Source organism: Macaca fascicularis, chromosome 7 (genome assembly GCF_037993035.2).
Source record: "Macaca fascicularis isolate 582-1 chromosome 7, T2T-MFA8v1.1".
Classification (NCBI taxonomy): domain Eukaryota; kingdom Metazoa; phylum Chordata; class Mammalia; order Primates; family Cercopithecidae; genus Macaca; species Macaca fascicularis.
This window is the reverse complement of record NC_088381.1, coordinates 161800785-161819094: the sequence shown is the minus strand read 5'-3', so window position 1 is coordinate 161819094 and position 18310 is coordinate 161800785. Positions and strand designations below refer to the sequence as shown.

The 18310-nt window shown below is 49.6% G+C and overlaps 1 protein-coding gene and 1 long non-coding RNA gene across 4 annotated transcripts in view; both read left to right on the top strand.

The window, feature by feature from the left end:
- Positions 1 to 1679: 1679 nt before the first annotated feature.
- Positions 1680 to 4496, top strand: LOC135971681 (uncharacterized). The gene is made up of 2 exons (XR_010587936.1): positions 1680 to 2292; positions 4314 to 4496. It is a non-coding gene; the product is annotated as an uncharacterized lncRNA (long non-coding RNA).
- A 12339-nt stretch (positions 4497 to 16835) lies between these two features.
- PRIMA1 (proline rich membrane anchor 1) overlaps positions 16836 to 18310 on the top strand; it is a 71162-nt gene continuing 69687 nt past the window's right edge. For 2 of the 3 annotated variants that reach the window (XR_012416085.1, XM_045396913.3), the window contains exons 1-2: positions 16836 to 17265; positions 18074 to 18197. Coding sequence is in view for 2 of the 3 variants with exons in the window: in XM_045396913.3 (XP_045252848.1) it covers positions 18105 to 18197 (93 nt within the window). In the remaining variant the exon portion in view is untranslated. Of the gene's footprint in view, positions 17266 to 17348; positions 17419 to 18073; positions 18198 to 18310 lie in introns of those variants that run through there. The other variant, XM_045396912.3, reaches the window with a different exon arrangement.

Sequence of the window (18310 nt, the reverse complement as noted above, 5' to 3'; positions counted from 1 at the left end):
ATTTTCTAAATTCATGCCATGCTCTGCTGTTTCTTTTATTCAACACTTTTGAGTGCTTCATATGCAGCAGACACTGGGAAGCAAAGGTAAACCAGACATGATCTCAGCCCTCAAAGACCTTGAGCCTCCCGCCTGGCGGTCCCAGACAAAGGCATCGGCAATTAGGGATCATTGATGAGGGTAAGAGCACAGTGTCCCAGGATGCAACAGGACAGCAGCCCAGAAGAGGGAACTCTAAATGAGACAGGGGTCCAGGAATTCTTCTCAGATAATTGATGCTTGGGCTGAGAGATGCAAAGGAGGAAAACTCATTAATGAGAAGAAACAAGGGGTAAGGTTGGTTTGGCCAAGTGAAGTGCTTGAAAGAAATAAAATGAAACAATACTGCTAAGGCACTACTGCTACAGCTTTTTGTTGTTGTTTTCTTTTTCTTTCTTTCTTTTTTTTTTTCTTTTTTTTTTTTGAGACAGGGTTTCACTGTTTCCCAGGCTGGAGTGCAGTGGCAAGATACAGGCTCACTGCAGCCATGATCTTCCCACCTTAGCCTCCCAAGTAGTTGAGATTACAAGTGCACACTCCCATGCCCAGCTAACTCTCTGGATTTGGTGTTTATTTGTTTGTTTGTTTGTTTTTTGCTTTTTTTAACATTTTTAGGTCAGGTGCAATCGTTCATGCCTGTAATCCCAGTACTTTGGGAGGCCAAGACAGGAGGATCCCTTGGCCTCTTATGTTTTAGAGACCCTGTTTCTAAAAAATAAAAATAAATAACATTTCTGAAGAGTTTTTCCGAACGCCCAGACCTCACATGGATCATTTCATATAATCTTCATACCAACCTTTTGGGGCAGAGATAACTAACCCCATTCTGCAGATAAGAAAATGGAGGCAAGAGGTTCAGTTGTTTGCCTGTGGTTGCCCAGCTAACAAATGGCAGGACCATGATTCAAACTTAGGTCTGATTCCAAATCCAGGAGGAAAGCATCTCCTTCTATGGTGGGTTAGGGTTGCATGTGAACAGCTGGGGAGTGGGAACACAGCTGTAAGAGCAGGCAGGGGGTTAGATCACAGACTGCAACAAACCAGGAGAGTTTAAATGAGGGAACGACACGCTCAGATTTGGTGCTTGCCAAAGCTAATTCTGAGCACTGTGAACGAGATTCTTCTCTGCGTTAACAGAGTCTAAGAGAAAGCGCCTTGGTTCAACCTGGGGCCAGAGGAGTATGGAGCAAGCAGCGCCCCCATGAGGCTGGAGTGGGGCCAGCAGTGGTTAACTCCACTTTCTCCCAGAAGGCACTCAGAGATAACTTCCCCGTTAAGAAATCGCCCTCCAATACTCACCATCCAGAGTCTGAGATTTTATTAAACAAAGTGACGCTTTTCTTTTAGGTTTTTCCCCCTTGGAAAGTCTAATAAACATCGCTTAATGAGCAAGGAGGAGCTTTAGGGTGCAATGATATACACTATGACTATTTTTGACTCACCCTGCTTTTTTCCAGAACAATCTTAATTAAGAGGAAGGTGCCAGTAGCTCTAGAAGAATTTACCAACTGCCTCTCAAACTAACTCTGATTAATAGCAGAGGCACAAAAGTGTCGCCATAACCAGGTCACATGACATAATACAAATGACTGTCTATTGCTATTTTTAAGTAATGTTTATTAGAATCCCTTGGCGCGTAATAAATTTAATTTACAGCTGCCTGCAGCCCGACTTACACATGGCCTCCTGCGGCTCAGCTCATTAACACACTCAGGGAAAAGATGAGTTTTCTCTTTAATTCTCCCATTCCATTTCTCCTTTCTAATGAGGCCAGATTGTGAAACTCTTCAGGAGAGAATTTATCCATTGTCTCCAATACAAATCGTCTTAAACGCTGAGATTTTTTAATTATCGCAGAGGCACACGGCACAGATTCATGTGAGATGGCTTGGGGCAGAGCTGGAGAAAGACACGGTGAATCATCCATGCTCACAAGTGAGAGCTCTTGGAAGGGAGAAAAGAGAAGGAGGCCTTTGGATCCAAGAACCCTCCAGTTGGACATTTGGAGGACTTTAGACAGATCCAGCTGTTATCAGACTCTCTAGGGAGCAACAGAAGAGCTGGAGGCCAAGGGACCAATGGCCTGGGGTCAAATTCTGCTACTGAGTTTGGTTTAGAAGACCGCGGAGGGCCTTTCCAGCTCCTGATAGTCTGATTCCTTCCATTTCTTGGCTTGAGGACAAAATTCAAAGATGAAATGTCTCCATCAAAAAGAGCAGGAGTCAGCATACTTGTTCTGCAGAGGACCAGAGAGTAAGTATTTTAGGCTGTGCAGGCCAAGAGGCAGAATCAAGGATATTACGTAGATGCTTACATAACAAGACAGAACAAATTTCGATAAATTATTACTGATGAAATTTAAAACATAATAACTAAGTACAATATTTTATTATATAAGTCTACTAATGAGAAGAATGGAATTCTTTTTTATGGGATAGCATTTTGCCTAATTGTGGTTTAAAGATAATGTTCTCCATTATCAAACTGAAGAATATTCATCTGTCATAACCATTCTTAGCTATTGGCTATATAAAAACTGGTGGTAAGCTAGATTTGGCCTGTAGGTCATAGGTCGCCAACTCCTAACACAGAATAGTGTCTAACAGTGTGGGTTGAGATCATGGAGTACCAACGATTAGCTGGAAGATTATGTCATCTCTTTCATCTGTGATCTACTGCTTCAAACATGCTGCGAAACTGCAGTGGTGTATGAAGAGACGTATTTACTTAGCTCACAAGTCGGTGGGATCCCCTTGGTCTAGGCAGGCTCTGCTGGTCCAGGTGGGATGCCGTTGGTCTAGGCAGGCTCTGCTGGTCTGGTGGGATCCCCTTGGTCTAGGCAGGCTCTGCTAGTCCAGGTGGGCTTGCTCGTGCACCTACAGGGGGTTGCAGGTTGGCTCGGCAGCTCTGTTGATCTTGGCTGGGCTCGCCCACAGGCCTGAGGTTCTGGTGGTGCTTGGCCGAGCTAGGGTGGCCTCAGCTGGGATGACCTGAGCCACTCGACCCCGTTACATGTGTCTTTCACCTCTGGAGGGCTAGCTGGGGCACATTCTTCACAATGGCCATGAACAGAGAAGCAAAAGCAAGCAAACCCAGCTCCCAAGCACTCCCCAGCTCTGTGTGCATCACACCCACCAACATGCCATTGGTCCAACACAGGGTCCAGGGGCCCAGAATCGAGGCACAGGAGGGGGCAGTGCCAAGTCACATGGCAAAGGGGTGGATGCAACAAGGGGGCAAACACTGGGCCTGCCATGCCGCCTCACCTCCCTTGGCCTGTTTCCTCATCTATAAAATGGTGGCAATCATCATAGTTTCCTTCTAAGGTTGCCATAAAGATTTAAGGAGTTGATATTGTTATATCTTTAGACTAGAACCTGGTGCTTAGTAAACAGCCAATAAATATTAGTCATTATTATCAGCTGATTTACTTACTCTGGGTATCAGCATCTTAAGTCTATCCCCTGGTAGGACCTATGCATTCTAAGAACCTGGAAACAAATACATAGATGGAATTATTTACTCTGGGGCGCTTTAAAAACATTCTCTATGCTCCAGGTATGGACCATGGGTGCAGGGGAGGTCTAAGGGTGTCTGGTCCCAGCCTTCTGTTCCATCCACAAAGGATATGCAGAGAGGCTGAGAGAAAGGCTCTGGTCTTCCAGGAAGACGGCCCTGTGTGGTCCGAGTCATCTGGTCCCACACCGTCTGCATGGGATGGCTGCTTCTTGATTAGAGGTTTCTTCCCCCATCTCTCAATGCTCAGCGTCCTCATGAGAAGGCTGGTATAAAGCCTTTGCTTCTCTCCCAGTGTTCTACCCTGGCCAACTGCTGCTGTGGGGCCCTCAGGCCCCCACCTTTCTGACCTAAGCTCCACTAGGCTACTCTCTGTCTTTGCTCATCATGATTTTGTCAGTGGGGGAGAGGGGGCTTTTTAAAGTCCCCCCAAGGAGGCAAGTGTCTCTGTTTGGAGTATGACTGAAGCGCCACAGTGCAAATCATTAAAAGATGCAACAGAAATTGCTAGGTGTCTGGTTGTCCCCAGCATCATCCATCTCTCTCTAATTCATTAGGAATGGGACCTCTGATTTTAAGCTGGACACATGGTTGCCCTCAATAAGAAATGTGTTTCACAGCCTCCCTTGTAGCTTGGTGTCATCATGTGATTATGCCCAGGCCAATAGGATGTGAGCAAAAGTGTCATTTCAGACTCGCAGAAAGTGCTCTTAAAGGAAGGAATGGACCTTCCTTTCTCTCTTCTTTTTTTCTGCCAGCTGGAATGTGGATATGATGGCTGGAGTTTGAGCAGCTATGTTGGACCATGAGGTGTAAAGAACCCTATGTGGTGAGGATGGCAGATCGACAAGCTAGAAAGAGCCTGACCCCTGTTCTGTGGAGCACCCCACTAGTTCTAGACTTTCTTTTACCAGAGAGAGAAATAAACTTCTATCATATTTAAGTCTCTTTTCTAGGCATTATGGATCATGTCTGGTATTTACACGGTATTTTAAAGTTTACAAAACCCATTCCCATTTATGTTCTCTTGTGATCTTCCTAGGCAAAGCAAGTAACATTATTATTCCCATCTTACAAATGAAGAAACTGAGGCTCAGGGGATTTAAGTGGATTGCCCAAGATCACATGGCTAGACAGAAGCTGTCATTCAAACCTAGACCTCAAAGTCCAGTCTCTCAGCCAGCACTCAGCGCACCTGCCTTCTATCTACCACACCCGCTTGACCCTACCCCTCCTCCTCCACACTGCCAGCATGGTCCTCATAAAACACAAATACTCAATGCCACTCTCTTGCTTAAAACTGTTCAGTGCCTCTCCACTGCCCCCAGAAATCATTCCAAATGTCTTCTGAGGATGGCTCACATGGTCCACCGCAGTGAAGTCTTTGCCTTCTGCAGCCTTGTCTCTTGTATGTCCCTGCTCTGTCCTCCGGGTGTGCCCAAGAACACAGCCAGGAAACACCAGTACTAGGAGAAACTCAGATCCAGCTCTGTTTGACGCCAAAGTCAACAAATTTTTCTCTTAAATCATCGGCTTCCGAATTCCTCATCGATTTCATAATCACACAGGAGGCTGAGAAGGGCCGCCGTACAAGTGCCTAGACACAGACTGCTCACAGAGCAGAGGAGACGGGGTCGGCTTGGTGTGATGTTGGGCTAAGGGAGGGGGTGCTTCCTGGGCAGAGTGATGTGAGCTGGATTTGAAGGATGACTAGGACTTTGCCACGAAGGCAGAGGGCAAAGTCTTCCCGGCAGAGGAAACTGCATGTGCAAAGGCAGGAGGTGACAACTGCAAAATGTGTGGTTTGGTCAACCTCAAGCAGGAAGTATAGTTGCGCCAGGACACTGAAAGCATCGGGCTCTTCCGGTGTGCTTGCAACCTGCGCTCACTTCTGTCCCACACCATACATATTATAAGTAGCTCTTTCCTTCTGTCTTCCCCATCGGACCGGAGCTAGTGAAGAGAGGGCGGGGCCCCTGTTTCAGGCAATTCTGATCCCCAGTACCCACAGCCTGGCACAGAATCTGCATTCTCTCCATGTTTGTTGAATGCCTAAATAAGCAAAGTTATCGCAACCATAAATCAGGGACTGTCCAGCCAAGTGAATCCTTCTACATCAGGCGCTGAGAAAGGTGTGCTCCTGGAAAAGTTACAGAGAACAGCTGTGTGCTGGGCTGCTCAGTGCTGGTGTGAGCTGCAGATCTTCAAGCTCCTGGATGCTTCTGACATTTCTGACTAAAGTAAATGGCAAAACCCTCATTCCCTGAAATATCTACAAAGCTCAGAGCCAGACAGGTTTCCAGGCAGAGGCCATTCCATGAAAATCCTATTGTAAACAAAAAGACACAGAGTTCGGCAAGGTCTCCCTATGACGAAAAAGCCACTCAAACATGTAATCATAAGTCTAGACACATAATGTAGAACTTTGTAAATCACCCTATTTCCATTCATTCCTTCAACAAATATGTACCAGGCGGTCACTGTAGGTCAGGCGCTGCCCTAGGCTTCTGGAGTATGGTGGTTGGCCTTTTTGTTTGGGTTCTCTCAACAGCAGAGCATGAGACAAGGGCTTTGGTGTAGGTGATTTGTTTGGGAGGTGAGCCCAGAAGCAGGAAGAAGGGAGAAGAAGCCAGGGCAGGGGAGGCCAGATCAGTTTGTGTTAAGGAGCCAGTTACTGCTATGGGTGATGGGACCTCAGTCCCCTTTGGGGGACCCCCAAAGAACTGTGTAGAGTGAGGCGTAGAACTGCCCCCTCAGAACCGCCCTATTGTTCAGACAACTCTGGAGGTGTCACCTCCTACATTTCTGCTTTTGCCTGCTAAGTGGGTTTCTTCAGCTCTCAGGCAGAAGAGCAGAGAGAAGCCACGGCAGGAGGTTGGGGTGGGGGCCTCCAGAGGAACTGTCCATCATGGCTGCCACCAAAACCAGAGGTGGGCGGAGGCCATGTGTTGAGGAATGCAAAGCATTCCTACTCTAGGCAATGAACAGTTCACTGCTCTAGACAATGAACAAAGGGGCCTGAAGCCCCTGCCCTCATGGAGCTTACATTCTAGTGAGGGGAGCCACACAATAACCAAATGAAATGAGTAAAATTAAGTGTGTAATTGGGAAGCAATAAGTACTAAAGAGAAAAATAAAATAAAGTAAGGAGAATGGGATTGTGGTGTGGGCTGAGATTTCAAATAGAATGGTCAGGGTGGGTCCTGTTGAAAAAGTAACGTGTAGGCCGGGCGCGGTGGCTCAAGCCTGTAATCCCAGCACTTTGGGAGCCCGAGATGGGCGGATCACGAGGTCAGGAGATCAAGACCATCCTGGCTAACACGGTGAAACCCCGTCTCTACTAAAAATACAAAAAAAAAAAAAAAAAAAAACTAGCCGGGCGAGGTTGCCGGCGCCTGTAGTCCCAGCTACTCGGGAGGCTGAGGCAGGAGAATGGCGTGAACCCAGGAGGCGGAGCTTGCAGTGAGCTGAGATCCAGCCACTGCACTCCAGCCTGGAGTCGACAGAGCGAGACTCCGTCTCAAAAAAAAAAAAAAGAAAAAGTAAGGTAAGCCAAGGCTTGAAAGAGGGAGGGAGGAGTCCCTGCCCATCTGTGGGGAAAAGCGTTCGAGGAGGAGGGAACACCCAGGCTGAGGACCCAAGGCAGACTCAGGCTTGAGGGTTTCAGAAATAGCAAGGAGTCTAGAGTAAGAGTAATAGCAGATATGGAGCAGGTGGGGTTCCAGAGGTGAGGGAGCCCCTTCCCTAGAGGTGTGGTAGCACTGGGCTTATTCATTTAATGACGCTTTAGCAGTCGCTCACAATTCTTTACGGAGCTCCTACTACACGTTGGGTGCTGCCAGATGTCTGAACTCAAAGAGAAATTTAAAAAGCCCCTACCCCAGACAGAAGTGCAATTAGATAAAGTGGACGTGATTTCCCCCGACCTGCTGGGCTCAAAGCTTGACGTGCATTACTTCTAATATTCCCCACTACAGCCCAGCAAGGCACATATCAGCATCCTCATTTTATAGTTAGGGACACTGAGTCTCAGAAAGGTTAAGGGAACGTCCCAGATTGGACCCAGATTCAAGCAACATCTAAATCGGATTTCTTTCTACTAACACCACAGCTTGCCACCTCCCTGCCAACAATATGTTATGCTGTCATAACAGAGTCCAGTGTGATAAGGTGCCATGATGGAGGGGTGGGGAGGATCCAGAGAAGGGAGTCTGGGATGGCTGTGTGGCAATTAGCCAAGATGACAAGAGGGGAAGGGGTTCTAGGGAGAGGAGCAAGGGCAGGGAGGTGGGAAATGGCAAGGCGCCAGCGAGGAACGGCAGGTCAAGGTAGACGGGGCAATGGGTGGAGTGTCAGGGTTGGGTGCTCATGTGCTGTGTTACACAGTCTTCCAGGAAGATTTTTTAAAATTACATTTAATTTTTTTGAGACAGGATCTCATTCTGTCACCCAGGCTGGAGTACAGGCATGACTGTAACTCACTGCAGCCTTGAACTCCCAGGCTCAAGCTATCCTTCTGCTTCCGCCTCCCAAGCACACATCACTGTACCTGGCTAATTTTTTTATTTTTATTTTTTGTAGAGATGAGGTCTTGCCATGTTGTCCAGGTTGGGACGTCTGGGGAGTTTTCAGCAAGAAAGGGAAATGGTCCTATTTGCAGTTTCTGGGTTAGCTCTGTTTCTCCTTCCTCTATTAGAAGGTGAGGTCTTGGGGAGCTGGACCCATCTCCTTCCTCCCACAGCTTCTGCGTGACCCAGCGTGTATTGGTGTTCAGCGGAATCAAAGAGACCGAGCTGGCTCTCCCAGCTGGGCTGGCATTTGGACTTAACTGTTCTGGCCAAAGGAGCGGCTAGCCAAGCAGTCCCACCAAATGTTCTCTTGGATCAGATCTGTCTGGATTCTCTTTTGACGTAGGAAAATGGTAACGAGCCAGGCTGTGGCCACGAAGCAAGCCCAGACTTGACAAGTTTTTTTCAAAATGTTGGTCCTTCTTTTAGGGTTTCAGGAAGGATCACAAGACAGAGGAGACACGGATCATTTTAAAGGGAAGTTAAAAATCTGGGCTTCTTTCTGACTCCCCCTGCCCCCCACCTCCCTGCCCAAATATCTAGCTTCAGAGATTTGGACCAAAGTATTGTTGGGGAAAGAACTAACTCACAGTTTGGGGCAAGGCAGATCTGTCCACACAAGCCCGGGTAGTGAATCCTGCTCAGCTCTTAGAATACTGATGGAGGTGAGGGACAAACCTCAGAAGGACAAGTGACGTCTTGGATGAATCCCAGAAGAGACTTGGGGTTCCCCCTCCCCCACACCTGATCAATCAGGAAAATATCCTCTCTGGACAGATTCACAGCTGACCTACAAAACATGGAACTAACAAGTAACTTTAATTCAAGTTCAGGTAATGAACAAATTGGATAACACCAATGTCTTTTAAAATAACTCTATGTTTAGTTGCAGCATTAAAAAAAAAATCAGCCTTCATAATTTTAAGGTTTAGTAATAACTGTTCCTTTACTGGTCATTTTCTTCATTTTCTTTGTGTTTTGCTCATCAAGATCCTTGATGCCAATTAGTATTCTTGCAAAAGGGAGGCATCTTTGCCCCTCTATCCTTCAAGATATTTAGAGATAGACTTTTTTTTTTTCCTGTGAACAGTTACATTGTGCCAGGCTAAGTGTTTATATGAAATATCTCAGCTAATCCTTCCAGGAACTCTGTGATCTAATTATATCTAATAAATGCTATTCTAATCCCTGATAGAAAGGGGAAAAGAGTCAGGCCTCAAAGTTTAGAAAATTCCCCGAAGATTGTATAGTTAGTGAGAACCAGACAGTCTGACTCGAGTCCATGCTCCCAACCAGCATGAAACTCTCCCCACCTAGAACCTGCCTGTATTCACAAAAAAGTGGAGGCCAAGGAAAATCATCTGGATTCTTAAGGAGCCTCCCCTTTCAATTATCCACAGTTATACAGATGTTTCGGGCATAAAATATCCTGGTTGCCATGGTGTTCCACTTCATTTTATGCACGTGGCCATAGCCTCTGGAGCCCAGGAAACCTCTAAGAACCTGTCTAAGCCTGGGTTCCCTAGAAAAGGAGGCCTGAAGCAAAGCTCATGTAGCAGCATATCTTACAGGGGGGCAATCCCAGGTTAGAAAAAGCAGGGAAAATTGGGAAAGAAGGCAAGGAAGGAAGGAAAGCACATCACGTGTGGTGCTGAAGTGGCCACAGTTTTGCCAGGGAACACAGCCAGTTGTTTGGTCACACAAGACATATGTCAGTAAGCCATACGGATGGAGAAAGGGAGATAAATAATCCACCAGATCTTTTCAGACCCTGTCTGTCATTGATCAAAGCTCATCCCTCAGGAAGCTAACCCTCCTCCACATTCAGGTCATGGTCCTTGGTCCCCACTGACAGCTACTGGGCAAGCCAGACCCCTTCCCCATGGTGCGAGGAATATACTCAATCATCTGAGTATAGGATTGGTGTTAGGTCCTAGGTCAGGACCCTGTGACACTCAGGTCACAGTCATAGCTTCCAGTATAGTGAAATCCTTACTGTGTTCATTAGTGTAAGTTGTACTCTCTACAAGCCAGGACCTCTGACTCTTCTGAGTCTAACGTTGCAGGGATGAGCACAGATTCTGCAGGTTCTCCATGACTCCAGTCATCTGGGCCTGGCCCCTGCTGCCCCGTGGCCCTTTTCACAGTGTACATGATGGAGGCCGGGCTGAAGGTCAGCTCTCACCTGGGGGAGGCTGCGACAGACAGTGGTGTTAGGAGATGGGACAGTGGTGGTGGCTGCCCTCTGCATTGAGCAGAAGAGGAGGCAGGTAAGGCCAGGTAAATCCAGGAAGCGTATAGATGGGGCCCAGTACAGTCCACCCCTTGTGCTATTCAGAGTCCTCCACCCCATCTTCCTGTGATATTTGGATCTAACTTGAGAACAAAATGCCCTCAATTTGAGAGTGAGGGTGCAAGTCCAATTTTTTAAGTGATCAATTGAAACTTCCTAAACAGACATAAAAAGATTAGCAAAGGAAGCTAGAGTCCCGCTGCTGTGGCTGGTCCTAGGGCCATAATTGGCAATCATCATCTTCCACCCACTCCGACCTTCCATTCTAGATTTCTAGGGTCAACTCTTCAGTGGGTCTGGGGTTCTCACCTGGAGGATCTGTGGATGTTGTAATTGCCTGTTCATGGCTCTCTCTGAACAGAGAATACCCCATGAATCCCATACAACCAGATGTATTTGTCAGCTCAGGCTGTTGTAACAAAACACCCCAAGCTAGGTGGCTTAACCAATAGAAATTAATTTTCTCACAGTTCTGGAGGCTGGGCATTCTAGATCAAGGTTCAGCAGGGCCAGCTTCTGGTAAGGATTCTTCTGCGGGCTTGTGGATGGCTGTTTTGTCCTCGCATGGCTTTTCCTCTGAGTACCCAGAGACAGGGAGATAGCTCTGTTCTCTCTTCCTTTTCTTAGAGGGACAACAATCCTAGTGGATAGGGCACCACGTTTATGACCTCATTTAACCTTAATTACCCCCTGAAGACTCCCTCTCTAAACATACTTAATATCTCTAAATAACCCCTAACATTGGGGGTAGGACTTCAACAGATGCATTTTGGGGGACACGGTTCAGTCCAGAGCACAAGACATACTCTTCCTTCACCCACTATGTAACACCAGCCCTTGCTCCTCATGGTAATGAAGTACTATCGTGCATCAGTATAGCAAATCCTTCTTTCTCTGCTGCTCCACTGGCAAGAGGAGCCCAAGGCGCCCAGGTCACTGTCACAACTTCCAATTTAGTGGAACCCTTACTGTGTTCATTAGTGGAAGTTTTACCCTCTATAAGCCAGGGTCTCTGACTCTTCTAAGTCTAAGTTTGCAGGAACAAGAAGCACAGATTCTGCAGGTTTCTTGCTGGCAGTCAGAGAGACGAGCCCATCCTACTTCCACTCCTTTGTTCCTAGACTTGTATATTCTATCAGAGACACATCTATTGACTCACACTACGTCCAGGAGAGCAGTGCTCCAACCCCACCAGCTGTTGTGTCTAAGCTGATGTCACAGCTGAGCCTTCAGTGGAACATCTCATCACTACAGGAAGCCCTGGGATAGCCAAAGAGGCGCTGGGTCATCCTGTCCGGCTGCCTATAGGAGTCTCCTTGGCAACAGATGCTCTCTGGAGAGACAAACACGAGGCAGAAAGCCCCATACCCTTTGTGCTCACTCCCATGAATTCATCATTTACTGTTTACTTGACCTCCATGCCCCTGGCTTTTCATTTTTGTTCTTTCCATGTCCCAAAATGATTAGCCCAGCCATTTACTCCCGCACAGGAGATTGTGTGTGTCTGTACTTCGGGCCACCTCTCCTACCCTTGAATGGGAGGTAACACAGCAGTCATCTATTCCCAACTAGCACCAATACACCACGTCGAGCTGCGTGTAAACGAGGCCCTGGTGCTTTCCTCCTCCATCAGACTATCACATGGAACTCCCATTTGGGGCTAAACATGTAAGTTGAGGAAGAGCTTCAACAGAGGTGGGTGACATGAGAATCTGGACCAGCTGTTGAGGCAATTTACCTGTTCCTTCTAGACCTGCTCAAGTCTGGCCCTGTACATACCACTTCTATCACATGCTGGGTTGCCAATGTTCATAGCCGACTTATTGCTTCGGAAATCCAGCCTCCCCTTTAATCACAGGCTCTGGGCTCTGAACAATCTTAGATAATTTCCATTGCAGTAGATGTCATCTTTCTGTTCTTACACTCTAGAGTTTAAAAAAGTATATATTTATACAAGTCAAGCAACACCCCTGTTAGCTCCCCATTTGTCTCCCCCCCATTACATCATGATCTGTCAGCCATTAACATAGATTTCTATGGCTCCAGGCACCCTGTTTGCCACTCTGGCCTTCCTTTCCATTATGTAGTTATGCCCACTTTGTCTGGCATGACATTATGCCACCTGGCCTTTACCATTACATTGATTGCTGTTGATCCAAGAGAGTCCATTTCCCCACCATCTCCCATCATCGAACCCAGCCTTCAGAAGACAGCCACCACTGAATTTCTCAAAGGTGCTGATGGGCTCATTAGGACTTCTTTTTTCTGTTTCAATGAAGGGAAGATTCTCTGGGCCATCCCAGGGAACATAGGCCAGTGGTAGATTATCAGGTCTTATGATTCTAATATTCACACCTCTGAGCCTTCTGGTCCTTTTCTTCTTATTGTGCCGAAAAGAAGTTCTGGCATCTCACGTATTTACCGCAGGCTGTTGTCATTAAAGCAAGTACTATCTTGCAAGGTTCCTGCTTCAATGAGGTCATTGTCATCCCCAGGCAAAGAAGAGCTGTTTTGTTCTAAAAAGCGGAAGAGTTGCTTCTACCTGACAGAGGATTCAAGGAGATCGGGGTCCAGAGTTTCAGGTTTGTTTACCCAAAAGTCTCCATTCCAGGTCACCAGCTCCAATCCTTTCCTTCTTAGAGCTCTGACTTGGACATAAGACATCTACATGGCTGCATATCTAGTCTCCTTTTCAGTTCTGTCACCTTATAATCAGCCCCCAAGCTTAATTTTCAGTGCAGTCTGTCTTGCAGATGTCAGGAGTGTCCTTAAAGTTTTCATTTCAAAGCATGCCTTACACTGGTAGATACCTTTCCTGAGTCTATCATTTTCTCTTTGCAGTACCTCCGCTACCATCAGAAAAAGCCACTTAACCCCAAATGCAATGGCCATTTGATCTCATAAAGCCTTATTTTCCACCTGCATCTCATTCCAATTAGCAGCAGGTGCAGCTTTAGGAATTGTAATATCACTGTATGCCAGCTATGGCCCAGCAGTGGGGCCCCTATTATAGATGGAAGAGAACTTCAACTCCAACATCCCATCCTGAAGGTCTACTTTTTAGGACCATTTGTGGTAGCAATAGTCCCTGTTCCTTAGGAGACAGAGTATTAAGCAATCATGCTGCCTGCTAATACTTTATTGAGGGATACAATCCTAGGGCAACAGACACAAGAGAAAAAGGAAATGAAGCAGGGAGGACGGAAGCTAATAGAAAGTTGTGCTTTTTTGTGAGACAGGGTCTCATGATGTTGTCCAGGCTGTTCTTGAATTCCTGGGCTCAAGGGCTCCTCCTGCCTCAGCCTCCCAAGTAGCTAGGACTATAGAAGTGTGCCACCAAGTTGTACATTATTGAGCTGGTCACATCCTTAGAAGCAAACACAGCCAGTTGCTCAATTGCACCTACTGGACATTCCCTGACAAGCCAAATGGAACCACTGCACTCCATATGTTGGGTCCCTTCCATCTGTTGTCCTTCTCTGGTCAAAATGTGCCCCAAGCTTTAACTCCCCTATATTTCTGAGTAGATGTATCTGGCCCCTGTAGGCAGACCTCATGTGGCCATGGTGTGGGTTACCAACTGAATGAAAAGGGTGAGAGGATCCATGTCCTCCCTAGGCCACTCATGGCGTGAGAGGCCTGTGACAGAGCCTGGTCTTCACTCTAAGGGAGCTGACAGGAAGGTCAGCAAGATGTGGGGCCAGGTTGCCGGGAGTCGAAGGCCCATAGGATGTGACCAACTCAGCATTCCGCTGGAGGCTATATGATCAAACAGCAAACTGTTTATCATGAATGCAGGATGTGGGCAAACTCACACTGCCCTGCCACCAGAAGGATTGCTGAGGGTCCCTGGCGCAGGGCTCTTTGAAGTTATCTACTGGAAAATCTAGCGCCTATTACTCAAAGGATGCAGTCTCACAAGCCTGGTGTGAACCAGCCAGCCAACTGACAATTACTGGACAATCACACCCCCTCCCCTTTGCTATCTCTTTGGCCTAATAAATACAGATGGCTGCGTAAAGCTCAGGGCCCTTTTCCACTCGAGGTAAGGTGCCCCCGAGCCCTTCTTCCAAATATACTCTTTTGTCTCTTGCCTTTTATTCCCACATTTGCCCCCGCTTTGTTCAGTCCCCCTAGGTCCGTGCAGGCTACAAATGGCACCCCGAACAGCGACAGAATTGGGTGATCTACACCAGGTGACCCTCAAGAGGTGCATAGATTAGGTCCACTACAGCAATATGGAAGACCAGATTGGACAATGCAGGTTTTCCAATGCACAAAACTTACCTAAGTTCTCCCAAAGTCCTGAGCCTCTAGTTGGGGGCTAGTATTTCTGACTCCCCGGTGAGCCACTGTGTGATTCTGGCTCAGGCACAAAGGTCTCTGAACTGTTCACACAAGACAATTACACTTACATCACAGAGTTGTGAGACCTGAATTAATATGTGGTGTAAATAACATTTGTAAGTGGCAAAAAACTCCGGATATAAACATCAGGGGCTGTTGTCAAATGTAAAGATTGTGCTAAGCAAAATACCACGACTTGTTTCAGCTGGACAGGCATTAAAATATCCAGTGTTATTTTGACCTCAGCTGACCAATAGCGGCTTCATTTCTCCAGACTGTTGATGAGTCACCTAGAAAGTCCCTACCCCATCATCTTCTTCCCATCCTCCCTCCATCCTATCCCACCCCCAGTGAGATATCCTCTTGTTCTCTTTTCTACCCAGCATCAAGTGTTGTGTCTGGTCCCTAGCAGGTGCCCATGGAGGCTACATATGGAATGAAGGATTGAACAAATGTCTCCATTTCTTTTCTTTTCTTTTTCTTTTTTTCTTTTTTTTTTTTGTGTGTGTGTGAAGGAGTCTCGCTCTTTGGCCCAGGCTGCAGTGCAGTGGCACGATCTTGGCTCACTGTAAGCTCTGCCTCCCGGGTTCATGCCATTCTCCTGCCGCAGTCTCCCGAGCAGCTAGGACTACAGGTGCCTGCCACCGCGCCCGGCTAATTTTTTTGTATTTTTAGTAGAGACGAGGTTTCACCGTGTTAGCCAGGAGGGTCTCGATCTCCTGACCTCGTGATCCACCCGCCTCGGCCTCCCAAAGTACTGAGATTACAGGCGTGAGCCACCGCGCCCAGCCCCACAAATGTTTCCATTTCTTTGCACAAAGGGTTACCAATGCTTGAGATGTTCCCCTGCTCCCAGCAAGGCACCCTCTCCTAGGAGCCTTTACTCAACCCACCCTCCATTCCTCAGTCTTTCCCTTTCTCAGGGCAGCTGAGAGTGACATGCCAGTGCACAGTGCAGTTGTTGGTTTTATCCATCTCCCTGACAGGCCCCTGAATTCTTGCGGGGAAAGGAACAAGGTCTCATTCACATTAGTCCCTGCATCTTGCTGGTTGAGGTGCAATCTGCAGCATTTATGTGGCAAAGAGCCTTGGGGCAGCGCTCTGGCATGAAGGAGGCCGCTAAGACATCGTTCTGAAAGCTGGCTCGCAAGGCGGTTTATACTCTGCAAACCAGCAGTTTATAGTGTGTGTTTATAGTGAGTGACTCAAGGGTGTCCAAATACTGGGAAAAGGTGCGCTCAGTAAATGTTTCTTCCATGCATGCGCCGCGGTATCTGACCCTCAGCTCTGTGTCTTAAGCCCCTGGTTCTCTCATCCAACCTAAAAATAGGATCGTCCAGGCCTTGAGGTCCTTCTGGAAGGCGCCCCCCATCAGTCAAAGCGCTTGCAAAGTGCTTTCACCACAAGAGCAGAGCGGCCGCGCCATGCCTGGGATGCTGCTAGGCACAGCTTGTTTGAAAGAGATGTAAGCAGGCTACTTCCCGAAGAACCGAAGAAACTGACTTGTTGATAATCTTGCCTCAAACAGAGGAGTTGGCAGACGGTTCAGGAAAAGCAGTGGTAGAAATGTTCTCCCCAGGGCCGTCACAGCTCCTTCCTTCCCAGCCTAGAGTTTCTGCTGCTGGGACGACAAAGGAGAGGACAAGGCCCTTGGCCGGGAGAGGGGCGGCCTGCACCTTTCAGCCCCGGGGCCCTGGCGAGCCTGCGGGGAGTGCGGCGGGGAGAGTCCTCCAGGAAGCAGCGCAAAAAAGGATCGCAAGTCAGTCCTCGCCACCTTTCCGCAGCCTCGGGAGAGGCTTGGGGGAAGCGCAGGCAAAGGCCAAAACCCCCTGGAACTGGGAATCCTCGGCCTCCAGGGTGAATAAATAATTAAGCGCCCAATACACAATAGCCTCGCTAGATGGAGACGAGGAATCACTGCAGCGGCGCTGGCGGCGGCGGCGGCGGCGGCGGCGGGGGGAGCGCGGGCGGGAGCGCAGCCCCGGGCGGGAGGCGGGAGAGGCTCTGGCTCGGCTCACGTCTGTTTTCCTTTTTCGTGCATTATTTATTTCGCCTCCGCCCGCGGCTTTGCTGCCCCAGCGGGCGCTCCCTGCCGGCGCCTCCCGCCGCTTCCTCTCGCGGGCCGGGGTGAGGGTAGCAGAGAGCTCGGGCACCCCAGTGCCCCGGGCAGCCGCTCGGCGCCACCAGGAAGGGCGGGGAGCCAACGCGAGCCCGTGGAGGGCTCGCGCGGCCGGCTCCAGGCGGCTTGGAGGAGACTTTCCCCGCCCTCTGTCTCCGCCTCAGCGGCCAGCCCCGGCCCTGGGCGCGGGGTGCCGCCCCTCCCGCCCCGCGCGCGGCCAGGCGCAGCCGGGAGCCACCGCACCCTGCGCCCGGTGCGAGGACACCACTCCTGGTCCTCCGCTCAGCGCCCCGGGAGGCCCAACCGGCGCGCAAACTTTTGCTCCAGCGCCGGGAGCTCCTCCCCGGCATGTGAAGCCCCCGGGCGCCCGCGCAGCCGCCAAGGTGAGGACCGAGGCCCCGCCTAGAGGGCGGGGGACTGGGGAGGCGGCTGGCTTTAAATGGGGGCTGTCCGGCGGCTGGGAAACAGAGCTGCCGCGGGGGGGACGCGGACCTCTTTCCAGAGCTGAGGATCGGCTGGGGCCGCCGCCAGGCAAGGTGGCGTGAGGCGTTAGAAGGGTGCGGGCGGAGATGGAGGCGTGGGGGGAACCCACGCCCGGGAGCGGGGGATCGGGGCTGGGCAGGGGCGTGCAAAGGGGCAGCGCACTGAGGTGCCTATGTTGCAGTGTGCGCAATGAGGCCGGCAGGGCAGTGAGGGTGCACGCAGCGTGAGATTTCTTGGTGCCGTGCATGCAGGGTCAGCGAGGGTGCAGGCAGGAGTCGGTGGGTGTGCACGGCTGTTTCTGTGGGTGTGCGCACAGGGTGAGTAGTGCCCGCCGGGTTTGAAGTGTGCTCATAGTGAGAGTGAGTTGTACATGGCTGCTTCTAGGGGTTAATGGGGCGCAGTAAGTGTGCTTGGCTGTTTCTGGAGGTGTGCATGGGGCCAAGGTATGCACGCATATTCTGGAGCTGTGCGCGGAGCTAAAGTGTACGTGCGGGGTTCTGGGGATATGCCTAAGAAAAGAGTGTGAATTCTGGGATTTACGAAGAGTCAGTGAAGGTGTAAGCTGGAGTGTAAGTGCAGGCTTGGTTTAGTAGGGTGCCCCTGGGTGCGGGGCGTGCCCGACCGATCCGGGATGGGAGGTATGTTGGTGCGCGGCGGCGAAAGTGCCCGCGCGGTGTCCGCCTGACCCGAGCCTTGCTCTCCTGACAGTTCGCCCCAGGAGCGGGCGTCGCTGGCCGAGATGCTCCTCCGGGACTTGGTGCTGGGCCGTGGCTGCTGCTGGTCCTCGCTGCTGCTGCACTGCGCGCTCCACCCGCTCTGGGGCTTCGTGCAGGTGAGACGCGCCGGCTGCGCACTGGCTGGGAGGACCTCCTGGGTGAGGGGAGAGCTGCCCCTTCCCTCCTGAGACCCTGGCTTCCTGCAGCCGCCCCACTGATTGGTTCTCGG